Source organism: Homalodisca vitripennis, chromosome 3 (genome assembly GCF_021130785.1).
Source record: "Homalodisca vitripennis isolate AUS2020 chromosome 3, UT_GWSS_2.1, whole genome shotgun sequence".
Taxonomy (NCBI): Eukaryota; Metazoa; Arthropoda; class Insecta; order Hemiptera; family Cicadellidae; genus Homalodisca; species Homalodisca vitripennis.
This window is the reverse complement of record NC_060209.1, coordinates 207,704,118-207,728,998: the sequence shown is the minus strand read 5'-3', so window position 1 is coordinate 207,728,998 and position 24,881 is coordinate 207,704,118. Positions and strand designations below refer to the sequence as shown.

Below are 24,881 nucleotides of genomic sequence, written 5' to 3'. Positions count from 1 at the left end.
AGTATTCATTGCCGTTGTGGGGCGGCATAATTATAGTGGAACATAAACGTGGAAAATAGGCACTGATATGATTCAACTAACCATTTCCATTGTGATTGCCATTTAAGGAAACAAAAAATCGTATTTTCTTCGTGGTCATTGCAAATCAAATAAAAAGCTATGCCCAGTTACTATAATTAATAATGCCATCCGATATTATTGCATAGTTTCAGTCCAAAATTTTAAAGAGTTCAATTATTTGTAATATGAGAACATGCAATATCATGACAATTTCCAGAGAGACGTAAACGGTTTGGCTGTGCGCCAGAGGCAGGTTGGGTAACATTACACCTACACCAGACCTATAAAGATAGATTGTAAGTCAAGATATTTCTTATTGCAGAAATTATTATTGGGTTGTAAATCACAGATTTTATGAAAAATTTAAATTTAACCAGACACATATTTTTATAATTATGATACACTTTGTAAATAGGATTAATTAATATACTGAATAATAAATTTTTAAGTTACACGTATTTATTAAATCTTGTGGCATCTAAATTTGATATTTGCTAGTATATAAATCAATCTTAATACCTGCTTAGAGGGAGTTATCGTTCATAGCTTGTCATTTTGTTAAAATAGAAAATTTTATGTTAATGTACACTGTGGAAGAGTAAGTCTCGGTCAAGTGCAGAAACCTGTGCAGGAACAATTGGTGGACAAACATTCTCTTTATCACAAATGATATACAGGTGTTGATGTCAGTAATGTGACAGGATAGCTCCAGTGTACATGGCCGTAGTGGGATTCTACAGCTACGTGTTCCCTCACCTGGGGGACGGGCCTCTGTGGACAGAGCGACTGACGCAGGAGGTGGACCGGTGCAAGCACAACTGGTGGACAAACCTTCTGTTTATCAACAATTATGTCAATAGTGACAACCAGGTGATTAATAAATCAAGTTTTCTTAGTTAATTTTCGTTTGTTTTTGATTGATAAAGTATCTAATTAATTTCTATAATATATTATAATAAGCTTATTTATTATTTAATTAGTTTAGGTTTATGGAAAATACTTAGTAATTAATTATTTTCACAATAAGTAAGATACTGGTTGGTAGGCCTGGTCCTATCTTGCGAACACGTACATCACGACGCTCCGCAATTAAATTGATTTATTTTTAGTTTTAAAGACATAACGAAAGGTTTTGACAAATTCAAGGTATTATTTAATGTCATAAACCTGGATCAAGACGAATCGGACAGCATTAAACATTTGTGAGTAGTAAATAGCCATAAAAGCTAACCATCAAAACTAACAAGGTTAGACTGGCAATTTACAAGTGTAGAAGGACATGCTGTTTCACGTGACTTTGGAGCGCGCAATATAAAGACAAGTAATAACAGTTGCACAATCAACCTCTCGGGTGGCAGAATCGGTTGCGTACTCGTCAGTTACGCTCGAGGACATCAGTTCGATTACCGGCTTCTGACATATCTTTTTGCTTGAAGCAACCACAGAGACCTTGTTATTTATTTTTTCAGATTTTATTGTTGCTGTTGACTTTTATTATTTTTAATATTTTTTAAAAAACTGTTGTTGTTGTTGTTGTTGTTGTTGTTATTATTATTATTATTATTGTTGACTTATTTATTTTAATAATTTAGTTATTGACAAATTTATCTGTTGACTACATTATTTTATTGAATAATTTATTTATTAACGTATTTTATTATTAACTTATTTATTTATTACCTAATTTATTTATTTATTCATTTCAACAATGTCTTTCTTAATCGAAAAAACCAAAACTGGTAGACCTTGTATTGTATACAACAATTTCAAATTTAGGCAACAACGGACTCTAAAAAACGGCGAAATATCATGGCGGTGTCTAGGGGAAAAGTTGCGGAGCATCAATTAGAACTGATGAGAAACATAACGAGAGTGACGGTTTGTAACGAAAAGCACAGTGGGGATATCATCCAGTCACTATGCGAACCCTCTCTTCGCCTTTACTTAAGCCCCGTAATTGCGTCCACCGCGTCCCCCCGACACACGGACGACGCCCGCGCCCGCCTGCTCCACGCCCGGCCCGGACCCCGCCACCTCACTCACCACCCACCGCCTTTCCACCTGCGTCTGTCTCTACGGAACCCGAACCGACCCCTGAAAACAACACCTGAGGATGCAGCAGCAGAGATCGCAAGACTAAACAAGGAGATAGAACGCCTTAACAAAGAGTTCCAGGGTCTCCTAGATCATACTATTGAATCCGACACCGCCTACTGCAGTTCACGGACCAGATTTTCCCTGTCGACACCTCGTCCCCGCGACGACCAGACGACTCATGCTCCCTTGACTTTGGACCGCGGAGTGCAGTGCGAGCTGCTCCTCAGCCCACCCGTTTCTGTGGAGTTCGGAGTGCAGTGCGACCTGCCGGAAACAGCCAACCGCTGCCACGTGTGAGCGGACTGACCTTCTCGACAGATTGAGGACAACAGTAGAGGTCTTGGAGGCCGGAGAACCAGAGTCTCATGCAGCAGCTGAAAACTTGCGAGTGCGCTGATCTCAAAGGAGAACTACAGGTGGACAGAAGTGAAGAAGAGGAAGCCCAAATACCCGGCACCGGTTCAAAATAAAATTATATTTGCCCCCCAAACAAAAATGAAACTCAACAAAAAAGTGAATCTTTTTCTAAAATGGAAAAAAATCAAAATTATCCAACTAGCTTTCAAAAAAACGTCAAAGAAATCATGGCAAGCTCCAAAAATCCCTACACGCAACGTACAGTTTTAAGTCCATAACTGTTCGAGGGATAGCCACGCTCGCCACATCGCTGGACTCGTGAGGAAACAGCTCGGCCCTGCAACCGCGGTGAGCGACGTCTGTGTACCCGGCGGCCGGTTTCTGGATATTGCGAGACCAGCTCGAACGGCATCTGAGCCCCGGCCCTGCTGCGAGGTGCTGATCGCCGGCACTAACGACCTGGCGGTTGGCGGGCAGCGAAATATTTACCCGCCATCTGGAGGGGTACATCGCTGCTGGATCTTCCAGCACCGAGATCATCCTCACCACACTGCCGCATCGCCACGATCTGGACCCGACCCACCCTGTCCACTATCAGAGACCGTTCTCGTGAATGCCTACATTGAGGAACTGGCTGTTAGACACAATTATTAGAGTGTTAAACTTCCGATGACATCAGCCGTAGGTAATTTCACGAGACAACGGCCAACATCTCTCCTGGCGGGCAAAGCGGTTACTGGCTGGGATGATCGTGGCGGCGATGAGTCCAGCCACTCAAGAATCAAAAATGAAGGCGCAGCCGCGACTTTGGAGGAATCCTCGCGCAGCGCCTGCTTCCACTTCCAGCATGCCAACGCCCGCTGCTGCCCGAGAAGAGTCGGCGACCACCCCTCAACGGCCAGCTAGCATCCAGGATGTCTCCTACGCGGACGCCGTGAGACGCTCCCCCAGTCCAGGACATTCTGCAGATCAAAGGAGGCTCTACAAACCTAAAAGAAAATTCAGTTTTTTTAGGGGACCCACTTTACAGCAAAGGACTAAATTGACCGACCAAAATCGGCAAAATCAGACAAATCAAAAATTACATGTTCAAGGTTCCCTAAGACTACTCCACCAAAACGCCCAGTACGCAACCAACAAATTGGATGAAATTCAGCTGATGTGTGAGGAGCTGAAATCAGATATACTCGTTGTAACCGAGAACGGTTTTAACAACGAAAAACCTTGAACTATGCAAAATTCCAAATTACAACTTGGCAGAAGCGTACTGTCGCCAGACCTCCAAAGGAGGTGGTGTAGCAATTTTTCTCTGAGACAAAATTTAGTTTTTTACAAAATTTACGATCAAAGAAACGACCGCGAAAGATTTCGAAGCAGTTGGGATCAAAGTACAAACTAACAGGTCAACATTAATTGTGATAGGGATTTACAGGTCTCCCAGTGGAAATGAAGATCAGTTTTTTTCAAAATTCGAAGTGTTACTCACTGACCTGACTAACCATCAATGCAATTACGTCTTGATGGGCGATCTCAACGTGGATGCGATGGACAGCAACCATCCATCCACACCAAGCGACTAGTCGATCTGCTGCGGTCATTCGGCCTTGAACTGCTGGTCAAAACTCCAACGAGAGTGACGGCTACAACACAGTCGGCTATTGATAACATCATCACAAACATTGAAAAATGTCACAGTATCGGTGGTCAACACAGCTATCTCAGACCACTATGGCCAAGAGGCCTATCATTAGTGGAAAACAAATCGAGAGAGAACCAAGAATTACCAAAACAATAAGAGACACGAGGCCAGAAAATATTGCTCTCCTCAACGCTTCCCTTTCAAAAGAAAAGTGGAATTTTCTAAATTCTTCACACCCAGTAGAGCAGCAGTTTCAAATTTTCAATGAATGTTTGAACTTCCATCTCAACACCTGCTGCCCTACAAAAACGATCAAACCTCGTCCAAAGAAGGTAAATAATACTTGGGTCACTAAAGGCATTCTGGTGTCGAGAGAAAAACTCAAGTTTTCTCCGAAATAAACAGAAAAACAGCCAATGAACAGTTCAAAATCTTTTTTCGAAATTATAAAAAAATTTACAGGAAGGTGATCCAAGCTGCAAAATCGTATGATGTCTCAAAATCAATTACTTCTTCAAAAAAACGTTTCTAAAAACTGTATGGGGCATCATTAACAATAAACATCAAGAATCCAAGCAAATCACAGTCAAAATTGGGGACACCCTTGTGAGCGATGCCTCTAGGGTTGCCGACGAGTTTAACGGATTTTTTGCGTCTGTTGCTTGTGGACGGGGCCCTCGTCCATCGCTGCCACAGGGGAATCCCACGCGTAGACAGAGTCCAACAGCCTCAATGGCTCTGACTCCTGTAGTTGAGGAAGAGCTCGATAAAATCATTCAACAATTCCCAGCTAAAAAATCGAATGATCTAGAATCGAGATCCATGTGGTTAATAAAACAATGCTCTAAGCATATCGTGAAACCACTGACTCAATTGGTCAATTTGTCTTTTAACTCAGGAGTTTTTCCCTCTCTCCTAAAAATTGCAAAAGTGCATCCAATTTTCAAGAAAGAAAACCCCTGTTCATTAAATAACTATCGGCCAGTCTCAATTTTGCCTGTACTGAGCAAAATATTTGAAAAACTCTTTCTAACGAGAATGCTTTTATTTCTTAAACAAAAACAACCAGCTTTCTGAATTACCAATTTGGATTCAGGAAAAATAAATCGACGATAGACGCAGTGGTGAGTCTGGTTGATATGGTTGTAGAGGGTCTAGAACGTCAGGATCACACATTAAGTGTGTTCCTGGACCTTTCTAAAGCATTCGACTGCGTTGACCATGAAATACTGCTTGACACATTACATTCTCATGGCATCCGAGGTGTGCCGCTCTTATGGCTTAAATCATTTTTAAGCCAGAGAAGTCAAGTGGTTCAGATCTCAAACAAACCAATTTTCTAAACCAATTCAACTGAGTTATGGAGTCCCTCAGGGCTCTATACTCAGTCCAATCCTTTTCCTGATATACGTCAACGACGTACATTCATCGCTGCTGCATGGTAAAATTGTGCAGTATGCTGATGACACGACTCTCTGTTTCAGAGATAACACACAAAGAAGGTTTGGAGCTACAATCCTTTGTAGATATCAACAATTTGTGTGCAATATTTCAATAACCTCAACCTTCAAACGAATTCTTCGAAATCCAACGTGTTGAATTTCACACTGCGTCCAACGGACTCCCAATGTGGGTCCAGCCGTCATGTTGGCAGATTCCTTATTGGAAGAAGTCTACTCCTCAAAATTCCTTGGAATACTCCTCGACCGAGGGTTGACATGGAATAATCACATTGACCATGTGTGCGCCAAACTGTCCTCAGGAATATATGTTTTGAGGTCCTTGGCCCGGTAAACTGCCCCAGTCAGGTATTGATTGCGGCATATTATGGGCTAATTCACTCTCACCTTTCCTATGGAGTGGTGTTGTGGGGGGCCTGTACAGGCAATAATTTTCCTGAGGTGTTCAAATTGCAAAAAAAAAGCTATTCGTATCATCGCAAAGTTGAATTTCAGAGAGTCGTGCAGGACAGCATTCAAAACTTTGCAACTGTTGACTTTGCCCAGTCTCTACATTTTAGAAACATCTTGGTTCTGTTTGTCTAAATGTGCCCTAACCAGGGGACGTGACATACACGGGTATGAGACTAGAGGCAGAGATAACTACCGTACTGGAAGACATAGAACGGTGGTTTATGAGCACTTACCTTCGCAGGCAGGTGTTTCATTTCATCAACAGTTTGCCAAATTTTATTACAAACGCCCAAACGCCCAAGGCGTCAAAAGCTCGTCTTAAGCGCTTCCTGGTGTCAAATTGCATTCTACAGCGTTGACGAGTTTCTGGCGTTTAACTGGGAGACCGCCCAATTCGATGACTGACTCACAGCGCTGAAAGTGGGTTGAGATTGGCGATGGATGAATGAGACTGGAATGCATGAACATTATGTAAGTTTGGACGTGGTGGTAATGTGGTATGCGAGTTTTAAATTTATAATTAATTCTGACGTTTGCCATACAATGTGTAATTGTGACGAGCAATAAAAGATTTGATTTGATTTGATTTGATATTATGCAATGTGATATACAATATAAATTCAGCTTCTTCTATCAATGATTTTGTAGTAATTTTATTTAATTTAAACAATTGTTTTTGACTCATTTCACATTATGAAATCATTTCTGAATTAGTACACAAGTTAGTTCTGTTATACTATGAAGTAATTCGTGCTACATATATGGCATTGTGTGCATATTAGACCATAATTGTAAGTTTTGTCCGGGTGAAGAAAAGGGTGGTAACTTACTTCAAGAAGACAGTACGTCAAGTTTCTGAAGAAGTGAAAAAGACTTCTAATACACAGCAATGAATCGCTGTAATGGATTCCAGTCACGTTCCGTTACATATAAAGCTAAAGAATTGCGGTGTTGGCGAGAGGAAATAAAACACTAACCTCGATAAAGAGATCGGAGTGACCCATTACAAAACTTTGCACGATACAGAAGCTCCAGAGACAATGTCATAATGTCGGGTCGGCAGCAGCGGACATTACCTCTCCAATATAGACTCGGCACAAGTTCTGCAGAAAATCAACCAATGTGGAAAATGCATCTAATACGAATCGCTTTCACAGATCGCTGTCAATTTTCTATTGCGTATAAATCTCTAGAATCTGGGTACATTAGACTCGGCACAAGTTCTGCAGAGAATCAACCAATATGGAACATGCATCTAATACGAATCGCTTTCACAGATCGCTGTCAGTTTTCTATTACGTATAAATCTCTAGAATCTGGGTACATTAGACTAGGAACAAGTTCTACAGAGAATCAACCAATATGGAACATTCATCTAATACGAATCGCTTTCACAGATCGCTGTCAGTTTTCTATTACGAATAAAGCTCTAGAATCTGGTTACATTATACTCGGCACAAGTTCTGCAGAAAATCAACCAATATGGAACATGCATCTAATACGAATAGCTTTCACAGATCGCTGTCAGTTTTCTATTACGAAAAATGTTCTAGAATCTGGGTACATTAGACTCGGCACAAGTTCTGCAGAAAATCAACCAATATGGAACATGCATCTAATACGAATCGCTTCCACAGATCGCTGTCAGTTTTCTATTACGAAAAATGTTCTAGAATCTGGGTACATTAGACTCGGCACAAGTTCTGCAGAAAATCAACCAATATGGAACATGCATCTAATACGAATAGCTTTCACAGATCGCTGTCAGTTTTCTATTACGAAAAATGTTCTAGAATCTGGGTACATTAGACTCGGCACAAGTTCTGCAGAAAATCAACCAATATGGAACATGCATCTAATACGAATAGCTTTCACAGATCGCTGTCAGTTTTCTATTACGAAAAATGTTCTAGAATCTGGGTACATTAGACTCGGCACAAGTTCTGCAGAAAATCAACCAATATGGAACATGCATCTAATACGAATCGCTTCCACAGATCGCTGTCAGTTTTCTATTACGAATAAAGCTCTAGAATCTGGGTACATTAGACTCGGCACAAGTTCTGCAGAAAATCAACCAATATGGAACATGCATCTAATACGAATCGCTTCCACAGATCGCTGTCAGTTTTCTATTACGAATAAAGCTCTAGAATCTGGGTACATTAGACTCGGCACAAGTTCTGCAGAGAATCAACCAATATGGAACATGCATCTAATACGAATCGCTTTCACAGATCGCTGTCAGTTTTCTATTACGAATAAAGCTCTAGAATCTGGTTACATTATACTCGGCACAAGTTCTGCAGAAAATCAACCAATATGGAACATGCATCTAATACGAATAGCTTTCACAGATCGCTGTCAGTTTTCTATTACGAAAAATGTTCTAGAATCTGGGTACATTAGACTCGGCACAAGTTCTGCAGAAAATCAACCAATATGGAACATGCATCTAATACGAATCGCTTTCACAGATCGCTGTCAGTGTTCTATTACATATAAAGCTCTAGAATCTGGGTACATTAGACTCGGCACAAGTTCTGCAGAAAATCAACCAATATGGAACATGCATCTAATACGAATAGCTTTCACAGATCGCTGTCAGTTTTCTATTAAGTATGAAGCTGAAAAATCTTTGTAAAATAGACTCGGCGCAAGTTTCTGCTTTTACTCAACCAATATTGAACGTGCATCTAATATGAATCTCTCTCTCTCTCAGATCGCAGTCACGTTCATATAATGTACGAGGCTTGAACATATGGAAAGAATGGATTTGGCACAAGTTGCCAATGATCCAGCTTATATAGTACGTGCCTTATCTTATTTTTCCTATTCTTTTATTAATAATTTCCTTTTTTGTACCGATAGTTGTATTAGTGCAGCTTGGCTATTATCAGCAGATACAGTCTTTGGCATAATATTACAAGTGTAACTGATAATTCTAATAGAAGTCTTTTAAAACATCTGAATATTTATATCGCAGCTGTGAGTACCAGAACATCCACACTGATTAAGAGTACCTATTGCCCCTGAAATTCTATTGAGTTCTTAAATTTCTCTTGTAATCCATCTTTGACCGAGCATAAGCTTTGCTCTATCAAAAAACGAATAAGCCACTTCTTCTTTGACACATTTTTATGGTTAGAGTGGTCTATTTGTTTTGCAAGTATCGAAGACCGTAGGACTCACATGCCTTTAAAACATGCCGTGTGTTATAATAGAAAAATCTCTTTTGAGGAACCGTTTCTGTCACTTTTGCACTCTTTTGACGATAGCCAAAACTCCTTACACACATCTGGGAAAAAGATTTAGAAGGGTTCGGATTATGAGTGACACCTTTTTTTTGTTTCTTCGCCATTGTTTACTTCTCTTACTCATGTTACTAATAAACTATTTCTCATCAAATAAGGATGACTTACTCTGAGTTAATTATTTATTTTAATTCTTAATTATTAGCCATAATTACTTTTACCTCACACTCTTTCTCTACATCTACTTCACGCTGTGGCAATAAAGTCTATTTAATTCGGTTCACAATTCGTGTGAATTCTAGCCAAAGCGCGTTCAATATTGTTTGAGTTAGTGGAGGAATTGTGTCGTGATTATTCCATCCACGATCTTTCCGTGTTTAATAGATTATAGAAACGTGACCGTGAACTGTGAGAGAAAATATATCGTTTCTGCATCAAGTGTTTATGTTCTACTTAAAACTATGACAACAAAGTTTATTCAATTCGGTTTACAATTCTTGTGAGTTTAGTCGAAGCACGTTCAATATTGTTTGAGTTAGTGGAGGAATTGTGTCGTGACTATTCCATCCACGATCGCCTCACATTTTATAGATTATAGAAACGTGACCGTGAATTGTGAGAGAGAATATATCATGTCTGCCTCAAGTGTTTATGTTCTACTTAAAACTATGACAACAAAGTTTATTCAATTCGGTTCACAATTCGTGTGAGTTTTAGTCGAAGCACGTTCAATATTGTTTGAGTTAGTGGAGGAATTGTGTCGTGATTATTCCATCCACGATCTTTCCATGTTTAATAGATTTTAGAAACGTGACCGTGAACTGTGAGAGAAAATATATAGTTTCTGCCTCAAGTGTTTATGTTCTACTTAAAACTATGACAACAAAGTTTATTCAATTCGGTTCACAATTCGTGTGAGTTTTAGTCGAAGCACGTTCAATATTGTTTGAGTTAGTGGATGAATTGTGTCGTGACCATTCCGTCCACGATCGTACCATATTTTATAGATTATAGAAACGTGACCGTGAATTTTGAGAGAAAATATATCAGTTCTGCCTCCAGTATTTATGTGCAAGAGCATTTCAGATTATAAAATCCTAAACATAAAATAAAAATAAGCAGTTGTTGAAAATAAAAACATTATTTCTGCTCTAAACATGATTTTATAGATTTTTAGTATGAAGTTTCATCTCTCCTAATCCTTATCATCCATATCACTAAATTTATCATAGTTTACGTCTAAATACTACTTATAGTGCTATTTATTTAAGAAACGTCATCTATTCATTATGATGATAACATTTTATACAGTAATAAATAGTATCATAATTTTAATCTTTTATTGAGAAAGAGTTTTAACTATGGAATATATACTGCCAGATTTCAGGTGGCAGTAAAAAATAAAGAGTTTAAAAGTAGTAGGATTTATTTATTTTATATTATATTTGAATGTTATTCATTCAAACACGCCGCTGCTGTTCATTCATTGTTGTTCTACACCACATAAACATAACTGTCATTGACAGAAATTAAAAAAACCTTTGATAAAATTTATGTATACTGTACAAATGTGATCTACAGCATCTATCTATCAACTATCAGAGTCTATACAAAGACCACAGATCAAAGAATTCCATACCTTCCAGTAAAAAAACCTTCCACAAATAATAAAGTTGTCTGTACCGTAATGCTCTTGAATAGGATTGCTACACAAAGCTTTAGTTATCTTCGAGTAATCTATACAACTTTGCTTCTTTTCATAAAGTATAGTAGTTCGTGAATAATTGAAAATAATATATTTTAAGTCCCAAATAAAACAATTTATCACTGTCTATAGTTTTAAACGGAATAAATAGTGGAGGATGATTTGAGACGCCCTTAATTACTATTTTATACCTTCCTTATTATATCTTTACCGAAACACGGCAAAATCATTGTTAAGTAAGTAAATATTTTACAATGGCATAGTTTACATTTTCGACCACTATCTTCGATCTATAAAACTGGAATTGACGTCATCATATGGAATTATATAGCTAAAATAGTTTCTTGATATAATGTTTGTTGATAAAGATGTAAGATATTAGGGTTGTGGAAACTTTCCATCGTTATATGTTAAAGATATATATAGTACGTTTCGAGGGTTCAAATCTATTCTCTTTCTCAGTTGTCAAAATTCTCATAAAGTTGAGTATACACATAAAATTAATAATAAAGGTTTATGCTAAACTTTACGTCATTGTATACTTGATACTTGAGGAAGAAGACAAATCTAAACTCTCAAAACGTAGGGTCATGTATTTTTGTAACATATAACAGTATAATGGTATTTAACCGCAATGTTTTCATCCAATTAAGATATATGATTTGAACCAGTTATATGCTGAACATCGAGCTGCAAAACGTTATAGAAATATTGGAAATTTAAAAAACTGCGAAAAAACTCGACAATGAATAACTGCCTATGAATTTACTAGCAGTAACCCACGTCTTCGCACGACATTTTTTTTATATTCCGACTGTGATTTAATATTCAATACAATGACATTAAACAGTTGCCTATCAATATTTTGCCATTATTTATAATAAATAAAATCTCTTAAAACTACTGTTTTTAGAATATTTGTGGGTGGAACTTTGGATTTAAAATATGGGCACGTTCTATTGTTATATATAAGCAATGTGCATTCCCAATTCTGTCTACATCTGTTCCCTAGGTTTTGTGTGACTGTACGTCAAACATCTAAACATTCACCGAATTTTTAATTTATACCGTAATTAGTAGTATAAGAAATATTCCTAGTGTATATTGCAAACATGGTATCACTTTAATTACATGTAATTATTATATAGTAATATATATATATAACATCACAATCATATTAGAAAAAGTTCCGAGATGGCATATCCAAGGAGTCAGCCAGTCTGTTATATACTGATGTCACAATAAAGTTTATCAGCTCCAAAACGTTGGGCTAAGGATCATTATCTATATGTGAAGACATATAGATAAAAGTAATGGGGTACTGAGAGGCTCAATTCAGCCGACCGTTTTTGTTATCGCGCCATGTAATGTCCGATTTTCGGCCGATAACCTTAATATATGCTTCTTCCCGCACATTTCGCACATTATGAGATTATCTCTATGGAGACAGAATTCCTCCATATATGAGCTAAAACTTAATCTCATTTAACTGTTATTTAAAATTGTTACTTGTACAATTAAACAAGCTATGTTGTGTCTATCATGTATGCATTTTTTTACAGAAGTTCAAAGGTAAAATTATCATAAAAAATGTGTTCGTATTAAAGTAAATTAAATTAAAGTAAAAATATCTTATTTCACCACGCAAAGTTAGGGTTAAGAAGCCCTCTCTAATACTTAACCTGGAGACCAATGGCTTAAAGGTGACTTCCGAACCACCACCAATGGCCGGGCAGGCGGGCTGCTTGCAAGGACAGGATCGCTCAGCAGTCACCCATTCTAGCAGCAGCCACGGGAGACGTTGCTTGATCCGGTTATCTTGCGTTAACCGTTGTACCCACTCATTGTACCCGTTGAAATTATGCATGATCTTAATTTCAGGCTTCATCTTATAACAGAAAAATTTAAACAGGTATTTGGATTTCTATGTTACTGAGAATATTAAATGTGAAATACAATTCTTATAGAGGGAATTTACACTGTATAAGCACACAAACTGGTGTTTCTTAAAATCGATAGATAAATATCTGCTAAAAAAAGACATTGATCGTCAGCCGAGCTAGCTTTGGTGGAGGTCAGATTGGTAGGGTATCAAGAGGGTTACAAAAATTTAATGGAGTATTTTTTCTTTAAACATACAAAACCAAAAGGCAGATTAAATCAGCAACAGTTAACTGTATACAAATTCTTATACGGGCGGCTTTTAGACTTTTATCTAGTTGTGTGACGATGTAGTTAGTTCAACAAAAATAAGCGGGAGCCATATTTCCATTGTATCTGCAAGTAAACACCTTAACGGTTCAGCATATTTTTGTGTTCAAAGTTTTACAATTTTTTACAGAAGTGGTAACGATGATACAGAATTAATACGTCACAGCTATTGTGCGAGAGATCAGAAAATATGGTTAGAAAACCAAAAGTGTTAAAAAGTATTTGGAAAAGATCAATGTTTTTTTCTTAGGGAAAACTTTTGCAATGTGTTACCAAAACGCATTAACAAAGCAAATCATTAGAAATATTTCAAATTTTTACAAAAAGTTTGTGACTTGAACACGAATACATAATGTAATTATCAAATACGAGTTATCTTGCAATAAACGAAAAATACTTCAAATTTTTGAAAGCACTATTTAGGTTTTAAGTGTTGCTTATAATTTATTTCAGTAATATAAAATAGCGTGAAATGAATTTTGACCCCAAAAATAGTAATATTTGTTTTTAATTATTTAATTTTAGATCCATTAAGAATTCGTCTTTCTATTTATTATTGTCATATGTTTGTATTTATTATTGTTATTTCGGATCCAATTACAATTTTTAAATTGTTTGTGGTCTTCTATGTGTATTTATGTAATTTCATTAATGATTTATGTTATTAGTATAGCTTTCGTCATAATTTATTCTAATTATAGTACTGTTTATTAAAAAAAATGTAAGACCACAAAAGTTATATTTTGTGAAATGTTCATAAGGTGGATTCTGATATTTTAAATTTTTATTCTCTATTCATAGCCTTCATAGCTGGTTAAGGAAGGCTGATATTTTCCATAATTGTAAATTGTAAAAAAGTGTACGATTTAAAAATGGAAATAAATGATTATTTAAGTTTCAAGTGTATCAAGCTAGAAAATATATAATCTGCGAAAAAATTCTCGTTTCATAAATTTATTAACTTTGATTCCTTGATACTTGAGTGAATTGCTATGTTTTAGACACGATCCCAAACCATGGTAGAGCAACCAAGTTTTATATATATACATATATATATATATATATATATATATATATATATATATATATATACGTCGCTTAGAAACGGTTCAATAAGAGGAAAGTGAACTGGAACTCAACTTTCGCATAGAAAACATCTGTATCTATGTTATGTGTCAAAAACATACTCATAACCTAAAACCACTCACAGCTACCAGTACGCATTATTATCTAAATATTTTTTACAAATATTTTACGATGTATCCATGTTGCAGTGTATGGTACAGTCGTGGTACCTAGCGTGTGATATGCAGTTCTTCATGGTAGGGTCCGTGCTGGTGTACGTGTTGTGGAGGTGGCCATGCCTGGGCCAGACTCTGCTGTGGATCACCCTTGTAGCCTCCATCACTACCCCAGCCATCATAACTTACCAAAACAGATACTACGGCACCGTCCTCCACTACATGAGGTCAGTGTTGCCCTGCAACCATAATTAACAATAACAATAAAAACGGAAGATATTGAGCAGTTTAGATTTAGAGCTATCGTTCAGCGTAATCATAGATTTACTTATACATGAAAAAAATTTGCCACTATTGTAATATGTAATGTATTATGCCACTATTGTAATATCGTATATTTTAGTAACCATTATCACCAGTAATGACAATTGAATTTCTCTTAATCTTTTGATGCAGTTTTAGCGCTGGGTCTGTTTGTCCACGTATTGATCATTAATAACTTAGAAACACATAAAGTGAAATATGTTGTTATCGTGACTTGAATTAATTTATTACTTACATAATCACCTAATTATTGGATATGATTTGAATACAGTAAAATATGAAGAGAATCTTATTAAGATTAATCTACTTTTCTGTAACAATTGTACATTTAAAGTTGCTAGATCTCAACCAGAAACTTCAGATTACTATGCACCGACATCGGACTCAGTGTCATATAGAAATGAAGCTTCGTGCAAACTTTCAAGTGTACACGTTATTCCGTGTTCAAGACATCGTGCGGACAGTCAGACCGACAGACACAAATGAAAATCTAGAGATAGGCTTCTCTTACGCTCAGCCAGTAATGAATTTCTCAAAGTTTATTTTTTTAGATCACCTGAAATAAAGTATTACTACAGTTTCAGGTCTGGATCATTCAACAGGTCCGAAAATAGAGAACCATTTGTAATTTAAATGAACATCTAAATAAATGTTATTGATATGAGGTGGTGCATCGACTTTGTTTATCCTTGGGTTCATCGGATCGTTATCAACTGCTGTAAGCAATATATTATTCAGGATTGGATAATGAGTCAACGTATCAAGGATGTATCATGGAGGGACGGAGATAATATTCTGTTGTAAGAATCCATTATGGAGGTGTGAAAGTAATATTATATTATCAAGGAAGCACCATGAAGGTTTAGTGATAATACCCTATTATCACTATCACTCATACAGAATTGAATGAAACACCGAGAACTGAACTTTCATGGACAAATGGGATTTCCTGTTATAGACCATGGGCAGAAGTGTTATTCGGATAGTTTTACAATCAAACTACAGAACTCTAACCTACTTTATCCAAATACAGGAAAACATATTGAACAAATTCAAAAAAATACTTGAAATAGTAATAATTCTGTTTCTTTAGAAGAACTGAACTCAACTTAAGTCCGAGGAAGAAAATTTCATTGATGTAAGATCACATTTATATTTTGTAGTACTTTTGGACGCTGCCGTTTTCTGTATCCACAGTTGGTTACATAATCACCTTGAATAATGCTGTTAAAAACTTACTGATGTGGATATTATATTTCACACGTAGATGCAGACAAAGAAGAATATCTCCAAGTTATTACTTTAAAAGTAGTAACATATAAAAATACCAAACACAAAAAGATTTCACTTTTAACTCTCAAAGAATTCAAAAGTTAAATTAAATATACTGTAGTGTGTTTATGAAAATAAATCTTCAATAGAAGATAAAAAACCAATAGCAACTGTAAGAACCTCAGCTATACGTTTTGTATACACTAATTAAGGACAATATATGTTTATCTTCATAACAATTATTTTATTTCATACAGTTTGATTAATTTGAGTACAGGTAATAATCATTCACAGTTATTGAAATAAAAAATAACGTGTTTTAAATATTCAAAGTAAGCTTGAAAGCGTGTAAATATAAAATGGTAAATATTAATAACCGCAAGGAATAAACAAGTCTTAAAATGTTGTTTCAATTCCAAAAACATAATAAAGTACCTAATTAGAGAAATTAAAAGCTGAATTTTATTAAGGAAGTGTCTAATATTTTAGTTAGGCTGATGATTAAATTGTCTTTTTAAAATTTGAAATTTGCACTTTGCAGCCTAATGAAAGACCCAATGTCTGTACAACACTATCGGGATATGTACATCCCGGGACACAACAGGATCGGACCTTACCTTGTGGGGATCATCACTGCATCCTACTACTTGCAGCTGAAACTGCACAACTTCAAGTTCACTCCGGTATGTAATACAGAACTTTAAAAATAGTGCGCTTTCCACGCAAAGGTATAACATGTTATTGCCTAAGTCAAGACAAACATATTTCATCTTAAGAACATGGGTCTCCGATGCTTAGTTTCCCATCTATCTGTCTGCATGTGTGAAAAATATAATTAAATCATCTTTCATATTTTCAAAATATCAGCCTTTAAAACGTTGATACTTTGAATATCTTGCATTGCAAGGATAACAGCTTTTTTAGAGAATTTCATCAAATATCTAATGACACATAAATTATTTAAATCTAATAATAAATAACCTATTGAGAGCAGATTTACTGTGACAAGACATGGCCCACATTAAGGTTCTCATCGAGTAGCCAACAAAAACTAAATAAACGGCAGTTCTCAATGTGATCCATGTCTTGTCACAGTAAATCTGCTCTAAATAAGTTATTTATTGTTCGATTTAAATGATTATGATGTCATTAGATTGTGATAAAACCCTCTCAATACTGTATTTCCTGTAATGCTTGAGAAAAATGCTAGATTTTAAGCTATTATTTTTTTAAAGTTTTAATAGCCGCCATTTTGAAAATACTAAAGATAATTGTATTATATTATTTTCAGTAACTGGTCTTGTTATCATAAACATTTGTGTCAAATTTGTTATAATTTGATTTATTAGTTTTTAGATATTAATTCTTTTATAAAAACACATACAGACAGACACATGGGAAACTAAGCATAGTGTTAATATTATGGTGGAATATGTTTATCTTGACCTGACCAATAACGTGGTATACCTTTGTCCAGAGAGTTACGTGACACCCTGTATATTTTTAAAGATTATTCAGAAACACATCCTAAAATTGCTCATCCTTCATCATTAAAAATAATACACTGAATTAAAAATAATACGCATTTAGATGCACATTTGTTATATCTTAAATGATACAGCAAAAGAAAGAGTGTAAGAGTACATGATGTCTAACACTGTTCTCATGACGAAAATCTCAAGGTAGTATCGTTTCAGCTCTTAAACTACTTACTACATGTGGCAGCCAAGTTTCCTTATTAAATTGGTTTCCTACTAACTTTACCCTCTTAGTTCTTATATTCCTTTACAACATGTCAAATATTATCAACCATTTTCCTCTTTGTCATCAGTTTCGTTTACGCTTCGATTTATTTCTAGTGCTTTACTATTAAGATATTCTCTTTCTCTTTCGTTTTGTTTAACAGCCGTTACAGTTTTCCCTAATTTCCAGTTTTCTCTTCATAACTACATATAGTTATATAATCATATGGTTTTCTATATTTTCTAGAGAAATATAGAAATGACGTTTGACATTATCTTCATCAGTATGTTTTGATTCCCACATTATTACAAGGATCTTAAACTTTTGTATTCTCCTCAGTGCTCCGTTTAAATTTCCCTGCTTGTCCTAATGCATTTTCCATTCATTTCCATTACCTGAAACTTAAATCTAAAAATCCAATAGTCAGTGGCCACCCCTGTGCTTTCTATACGGTTTCAACAATTGAAATGTAAATTTTAAGATCTTTGTAGGTTAATGAAATCTACTTTTTGGTGAAACAAAAAAATTTGGGGGCCCACCCTAGCACAAAATATTTTCAAAAGGTAACCCCTTAAATTTGACATATCGTTAGGAAGTAAACAAACAAAGAAATATTTTATTGTAAACAGGGAAATGGGGTTTTCAGATATTTACATACGGATTGGCACGACGCTTGGTTTTTTGGGTAGGTTCTCAGCTCAAAAAACGCATACCTGATATCAGTTTTACAAATTAACCACTCATGTACATGATATCATCATGAAATAAACGGGAAAAGGGGGCTTATCATAATCTCCCGGTCATTTTTAGGTGTATTTGAATGAAAATCGAAATCGGGAGTTTTTTTGGTCGAGAAGTTTACATTAATTTGTAATCGATGGAGTTACTATTTGAATACGTTTATTTTTGCCATGCTCCCCAGGAGGGCCGCCCTTAACATATATTAATACGCCAAAAAGTAAGTCATTAAAATACAAAAAGATCCACACATTTTTACTATAAAACGGTCTTCAAATATCAGGGGTGACCACTGACTTTTGAAAGACCCTATATATTGCTCCATACAGTTCATTCTGTCTCTTTCTTATTCCTCTCGATGTCTGTGCAAGGTGACCTTGGCAGTGGGGTCGGTGGTTGCTGGCACTCTGCTACTCGGCAGCTGCCTCACAGGCTGGATCTGCTATGACAGGGCCCGACCCTACAGTCTCTGGGAGAACACGCTGTATGCGGGCATTCACCGATCCGTCTGGGCTCTGGGAATGTCGTGGTTCATCGTCGCAGAGGGCACCACTGGCTTCGGTAAGTGATCTTCTCTCTCTCTCTCTCTCTCTCTCTCTCTCTCTCTCTCTCTCTCTCTCTCTCGGTATACAGTCACTGATATTTCCTTGGTTCAAAAAGGCTAACCCACCCCCCAACCACCAGGGGGGTTTCCTTGGTTGGGACTTGAGAGGGGCTTGTCCTTGGAGGGTTGGAGGGTTGGAGGGTTTTCCTTGGGGGTGGGGGGGGGTCACCTAGTTTGAATGTCATGACTTTGTGAACATAGTAGAAGAGTTATGATAAATAATTAGGGTTCTGGATATTATTTTAAAAAAGGTAAAAATGTAAAGCTATTTTTGACATTTTTGTGTGCAGGAACCTTCTACAAAGTGGTAAAGCATAGGTTTTTCACACCGTTTGGGCGTCTGACGTATTGCGTGTTCCTTGTGCACACGATCCCGCAGATATATCTCACGTCGTCAACCAGGGTGCCAGAATATCTCACTGTACCCAAACTGGTAAGTGAATCTGCAGATACATATATCACGTAAAGTACGAGACTAGATCTGCAGACTTTCTTTATCTAAACTGAATTCAGTACATATACCAAATCATCGTCACCTTCCTGGAGTTCGCTGGTCCCCCCTCCATTATTGCAACTTTGAGTTAAACTGATGAGTATATACTTAATCTAGTGTCGTTAGCAATCTCTTACCAACCATTTAACTCTTCTAAAATTGATTAATAGATCTCGTAAATATACCTAGAAGGAAGAGCCAGAATCCGATAATATTTTACTGTATCCAACATTACCAATATTTATTATTGAATATACGTACCCTATTTAAATGTATAGCACCAAAATATTAGCGTATTTATTTATTTTATATATATAATAGACAGTCTGGATGTTGGACTCATAAATTTTATACTCATATTATGAGTGTGTTACTAAGAAACGTGTACTATGTTTGTTTCAACAGTATATTTTCGACTGTTAATATAATATTATAACACTTAATCAGTTGGAAGGTTAATGGCTGTATATTTAAAAATGATAATAATAATGATATACATGACTCGTATAAACAGCACACTGAAAGTAATTGATACATTACACCGGTACTTTAAAACTTAGCCACATATTTTGTAAGATGTATAATACTATACATTCATTAAAATATACAATGTATTAGATCTATGTTTGTTACAACATTAATGGATCAATTATGCTTGTAAAGCTTAGTCACTAGCATGCATTCAAACCATTCCGGCCTAATTTAATAAAACTTGTTCAGTTCTGGGTAGTGACGGGAGACGCTGCGTCTGCCTACATCTTGGCTCTCTACCTGAACCTATTCTTCGAGGCTCCTCTGGACAGGCTGCAGAAGAAAACTATAAAGCGACTATTAAAACGTAACATACAATAAGTTATATTTACTTTTTATTAACATTCAATGTCAGACAATGATTGAGTACATTTACAACAAGAGAATGAAATGCTTTTGTTAAATATTGTTTTTTGAGCATTTATTCATTTCTTCATTACAATTCAACGGCAAATATACGTTTTATATAATTATAAACGGTTAAATTTTGTTGTTGTTGAGATTGGAAAAATACCTTGTTTTTGTAATTAAGAATGCATAAAGAATAATTGTTATGTATCTATGTATTATATATATGTAGTTGGTTATGAGTGATTTCATTATTGCCACGAATAGGTAGATATTAATAATATATATTTAATATCCAATAATTGTGATGGTGGTGGGCCAATTGGTGGGAACATGTCATCTGGTTATTCTATGAACAAACATTAAAGACCCTTTTAACATGAAGAACGATCCTAAAAGGGTAACGAATATGAGCTAATGGCGCAGTGTAGCGGGTACAACGGTTATCGCAAGATAACTGGATCAAGCAACGTCTAGCGTGGCTGCTGCTTGGATGGGTGACCTCTGAGCGATCCTGTCCTTGTAAGCAGCCCGCCTGCCCGGACGTTGGTGGTGGTTCGTAAGACACCTTTAACCCGGTGGTCCCCAGGTTGTGTTAGAGAGGGCTTCTTATCGCTAAATTCGCCTGGTAAAATAAGGCATCTTTACTTTACTTTTTACTTTAATAAGAAGTCTTAAAACTGCGATTGACTTGAAGGTACATCCGGAGTTTTGGATTTGAATTAATACTAAAGCAGACTCTTACTCTTGGAACAGATAACATTTTTACTGTAAAGAATAATCAGCCAAAGTACTATTAAAGTGAAAGGTCCTTCTAGCATGGCTCATCTGGGTATCGGCTTGAGCTGTATCTCTCTAAACTTAGGTGATAAGGGTTACTTAGACCAAACTGGTGAGCCGATCCTCCTCTGAACGATTCCTTGCCTCGATACGACGACTCACTAGCCATTGCTGCAGCTCCTGTGCTGGTATATCCCCACCAACGGGGTTCACAAAGCCGAGCGCAGGACAATCGTTCAGCTAAACAGCTGTTTTAATATCTCTCCGCCGCATACAGTAATATAAGCAATTTATATGGACGTCGTCACATATATAAAATTTTACATAAAATATGTAGCGAATTAACACGAACATAAAAGAGGTTGACTAATTCTAAGAATTTACATTGACTATCGTCTGGTCAATTATGCAATTCATGGAGCTGATTGTAGGACAAAAACACTTAAATTACGTTTTTCGGAGATTTATTATGATCTAATCAATTGTGTGTGTTCGATTTATGTTCGATTTATGCTAAAAATAAAGTATTAATTCATATGTAAAAACATTGTTTGTGAGGAAGTAATAATGAGGCTAGTTCGAAATCAGAATTGAACAACGTTACGAGAGAGTAAATTAGGTATACGTAGGTCATACAAGTATATCAGGAGAGTACATAAATAATATTGTGCAACAGTGCTTTCCTACAGTTACAGTTATATCAGTTTATCTATAGTGTTAGAAGCGACACAGTTGGAACACACATCAGAGTCAGTTTCCTATTAATACTTCAGGATTCGACCGGACGCTTCACACTGTAATGCCAGCATTTCACTAAATATATTTACTTACTTACTATATATGTTTAATTACTTTACTTATGTAAAGTATCTGGTACGAAATTGGTTCCTATTGTAATACCGACGTAAGATGATTCTTTTCATTTGTTGATCGGCCATTTAACACAAACTTATTTTTATTTAAACAGACAGATATAATTTTAACGTACTCCAAAACATTACAATTTAATAAAATGAATTCGCTAGTACGATTGGTGGATGGGGAGGTCGGTCTGTTCAGTTAACGACATATATTTGCTTCAAATACTTTATGGACACCATGTAATAAAATTTTAATGAGTGAATCAATTGTGTTTCAAATTTACAACTGATTATGGATGAATTGAAATGTTAAAAGGATTTCAGACATTGCCACAGTTACAGGTTACAAATATAACACCGGTGTTTGCATTTGTGTATTATAACAACGACAAATGTCCGAAATCCTGTTATTCTTATCCGCAGCGTTATGGCATCACCCGCGGCAACGAAAGGGCTTATTGTTGCCAGATCTGTTACGTTTGTATAGCGAACAGAAACTGCACATCTCTGAATATAACCTTTCATTAAAGTTATGAATGAATGCGAGGAAAATACAATAGTACATTAGTGGAAATGCAATAGTGACGTGCAATTGCATTGCATTTAATACTGTAATTTTTATGAACTTTGTCTTGAAAAGCTCCTCATAATTATGTACGAAAAGCAGTTTTACGTATTTATTATTTCCTTTTAACTGTCAGTATAATAATTGCATACAATTATTCGTGTCTTTTATCAGAAAACATATTTGTTATTAACAAAATCGTATTGTAAAGTCTCAGGAGATTAAATGTATATCACGTTTGCTCTTTATTAAATTCACAATAATATTAATTGCATCTGTATGAATGTTAAATACTATGCGATTAGTGTAAAAAAAGAATTAAAGTTGCTATAATCCCCCAAATTTTACTTACTAGACATGCCTGGGAGCGTAGAAAGTGTAAAGTTTGTTGTTTTATATATAGAAATAATAATGTTGGACCACATGTCACGTAACTGGCTTCCCTTAGGTTCCAAGCCAAATTTCAAATACACAATATAGCTCATTTCATTCTCAATACATCCTCCGGGCAGACTGAGAGATCTGGGCTTCAAAGATTTCATGCACAATTTCAAGTCCACAACTCAATTGTCCAGTGGAAGAGACACTCTGCCCAATAGATAGACAGATCGAAGAGACAATTATTATCTCTATATAAAAATAAACCCATGCAACAGAGTGTAAAAGAGGTAGACAAAACGTCACAAGTCTTAACAACCAATCAAATATAAACGTCTTCACGTATGATATCATGTTACATTTTAAGTATAAAATGAGTTTGTAAATATTTTAATTAATTTGTTCTACGATTTTCTTGTTACCATCATGGTCACTCATAAGACCAATGTAAAAATGTTCGCTAACGCTCAGCCAAACCCTAGGCGTGACTTGTACCATCATTGAAGTCGATGTTCCTTAGTCTATAGGTAAATCTCGAGATATCGTGAGCACAAAGGAACAGTCGGAAACGGAATTTCCTATCCCCTTTAGTGATGCAGTTTGCCAACTCGGCAAATTATTATATTTTTGTATTAAAATTATACTGTTTCTATAAAGATTCATATTTTAAAAATATACTGAGTCTAAAGTGAATACCTTATGTTTTGACACACAAATAATATGTCGTACTGCAGTCAACCTTAACTTTTAGCCCGAATACCCCATTAACATTCCACGTCAGGTGGCAAGATCTCGGTAACATTTAGCTTGACATACTGTGTTAATGGAACCAAATGTCCGAACACCTCACCAGTACAATTCCCGCTTAATGTGCATTGTATTACGTTTCAGCTGGAGGTGAGGCCAAACCACAAGCCACAGAGTTATCCCAGACTGGAGTAAATGGTGGAGGAAGAACACAGTAGAAGCTTCCTGTCAGCCCGAGATACTACACAAATAACTCCATGTTATTGTTATACACTATGAGTGGTGCTATACCCTTTCTTACCGTCGAGCTGTATATACGAGTGTTATTTCTTCTACAATAATTTATTTAACAACAAACCAACATCAAGAGAGATATAAACAATTATTAAATGTTATTTTAATGATAGTTATGCGATTTTAATTTGTGATTACTCACTAATATTGTCTTGCAAATTCTATTAAATTATCGTTTTTAAATTAAAAGAAAAATGTAACGACACATAGCTTAGTTCAGAGTTTTTTATTATATTGTTTTCTTCTTGGTGCTTTTACTCGACAATTCGTCAAGCATTCAATATATATTTCTTTATTTAATTAGATTTGTTGTAATATAATGTGTTATAAAACCGCTGTCGAGAATGAAAAAAGTGTCCTTAAGAATTTAATTTAAATGTTTAAAAAAGATACATGGAAAGTGAAGTATTTACCAGGAATATATCAAGTCTCAAAGAGGAAACATGATTATGTGCAATATACCAGAAACTAGAAGATAAATACAAAAATTTTAAGAAAACAATGCAATTAACCTAGTAGTATTTATAAATATGCTCTAATTATTCTAAATATTTTTTCAGTATTCCTTGTTATTAAGTTCATTAAATATAATAAAATAATAAATATTCAAACAAATCACGTCTTTTTAAACGAATATGAAATTTATGAGAAAAAAGCGTAGACATATAAACAAACAGAAAAATAAACTACCCTTAAAAAGAAATTAGTTCTTGGCCCAAGAAATGTT

The 24,881-nt window shown here is 35.7% G+C and overlaps 1 protein-coding gene across 1 annotated transcript; it reads left to right on the top strand.

The window, feature by feature from the left end:
- The first annotated feature begins 767 nt into the window (after window positions 1–767).
- On the top strand, window positions 768–24,673 carry LOC124358583 (O-acyltransferase like protein-like). The gene is made up of 7 exons (XM_046810887.1): window positions 768–930; window positions 14,511–14,704; window positions 16,615–16,756; window positions 18,926–19,115; window positions 19,449–19,591; window positions 20,372–20,489; window positions 24,005–24,673. Exons 1-7 carry the CDS (start codon window positions 778–780, stop codon window positions 24,076–24,078), a joined length of 1,014 nt encoding a protein of 337 aa, XP_046666843.1. The 5' UTR covers window positions 768–777; the 3' UTR covers window positions 24,079–24,673.
- Window positions 24,674–24,881: the final 208 nt, after the last annotated feature.

What these genes read in the sequence shown, in the direction of transcription:
- LOC124358583 (XM_046810887.1), top strand. Translation starts at nt 778, where the DNA reads ATGGCCGTAGTGGGATTCTACAGCTACGTGTTCCCTCACCTGGGGGAC. An exon ending in ATGTCAATAGTGACAACCAG is followed by an intron (nt 931 to 14,510) that starts GTGATTAATAAA and finishes TCCATGTTGCAG; the next exon opens with TGTATGGTACAGTCGTGGTA. An exon ending in TATAAAGCGACTATTAAAAC is followed by an intron (nt 20,490 to 24,004) that starts GTAACATACAAT and finishes ATTACGTTTCAG; the next exon opens with CTGGAGGTGAGGCCAAACCA.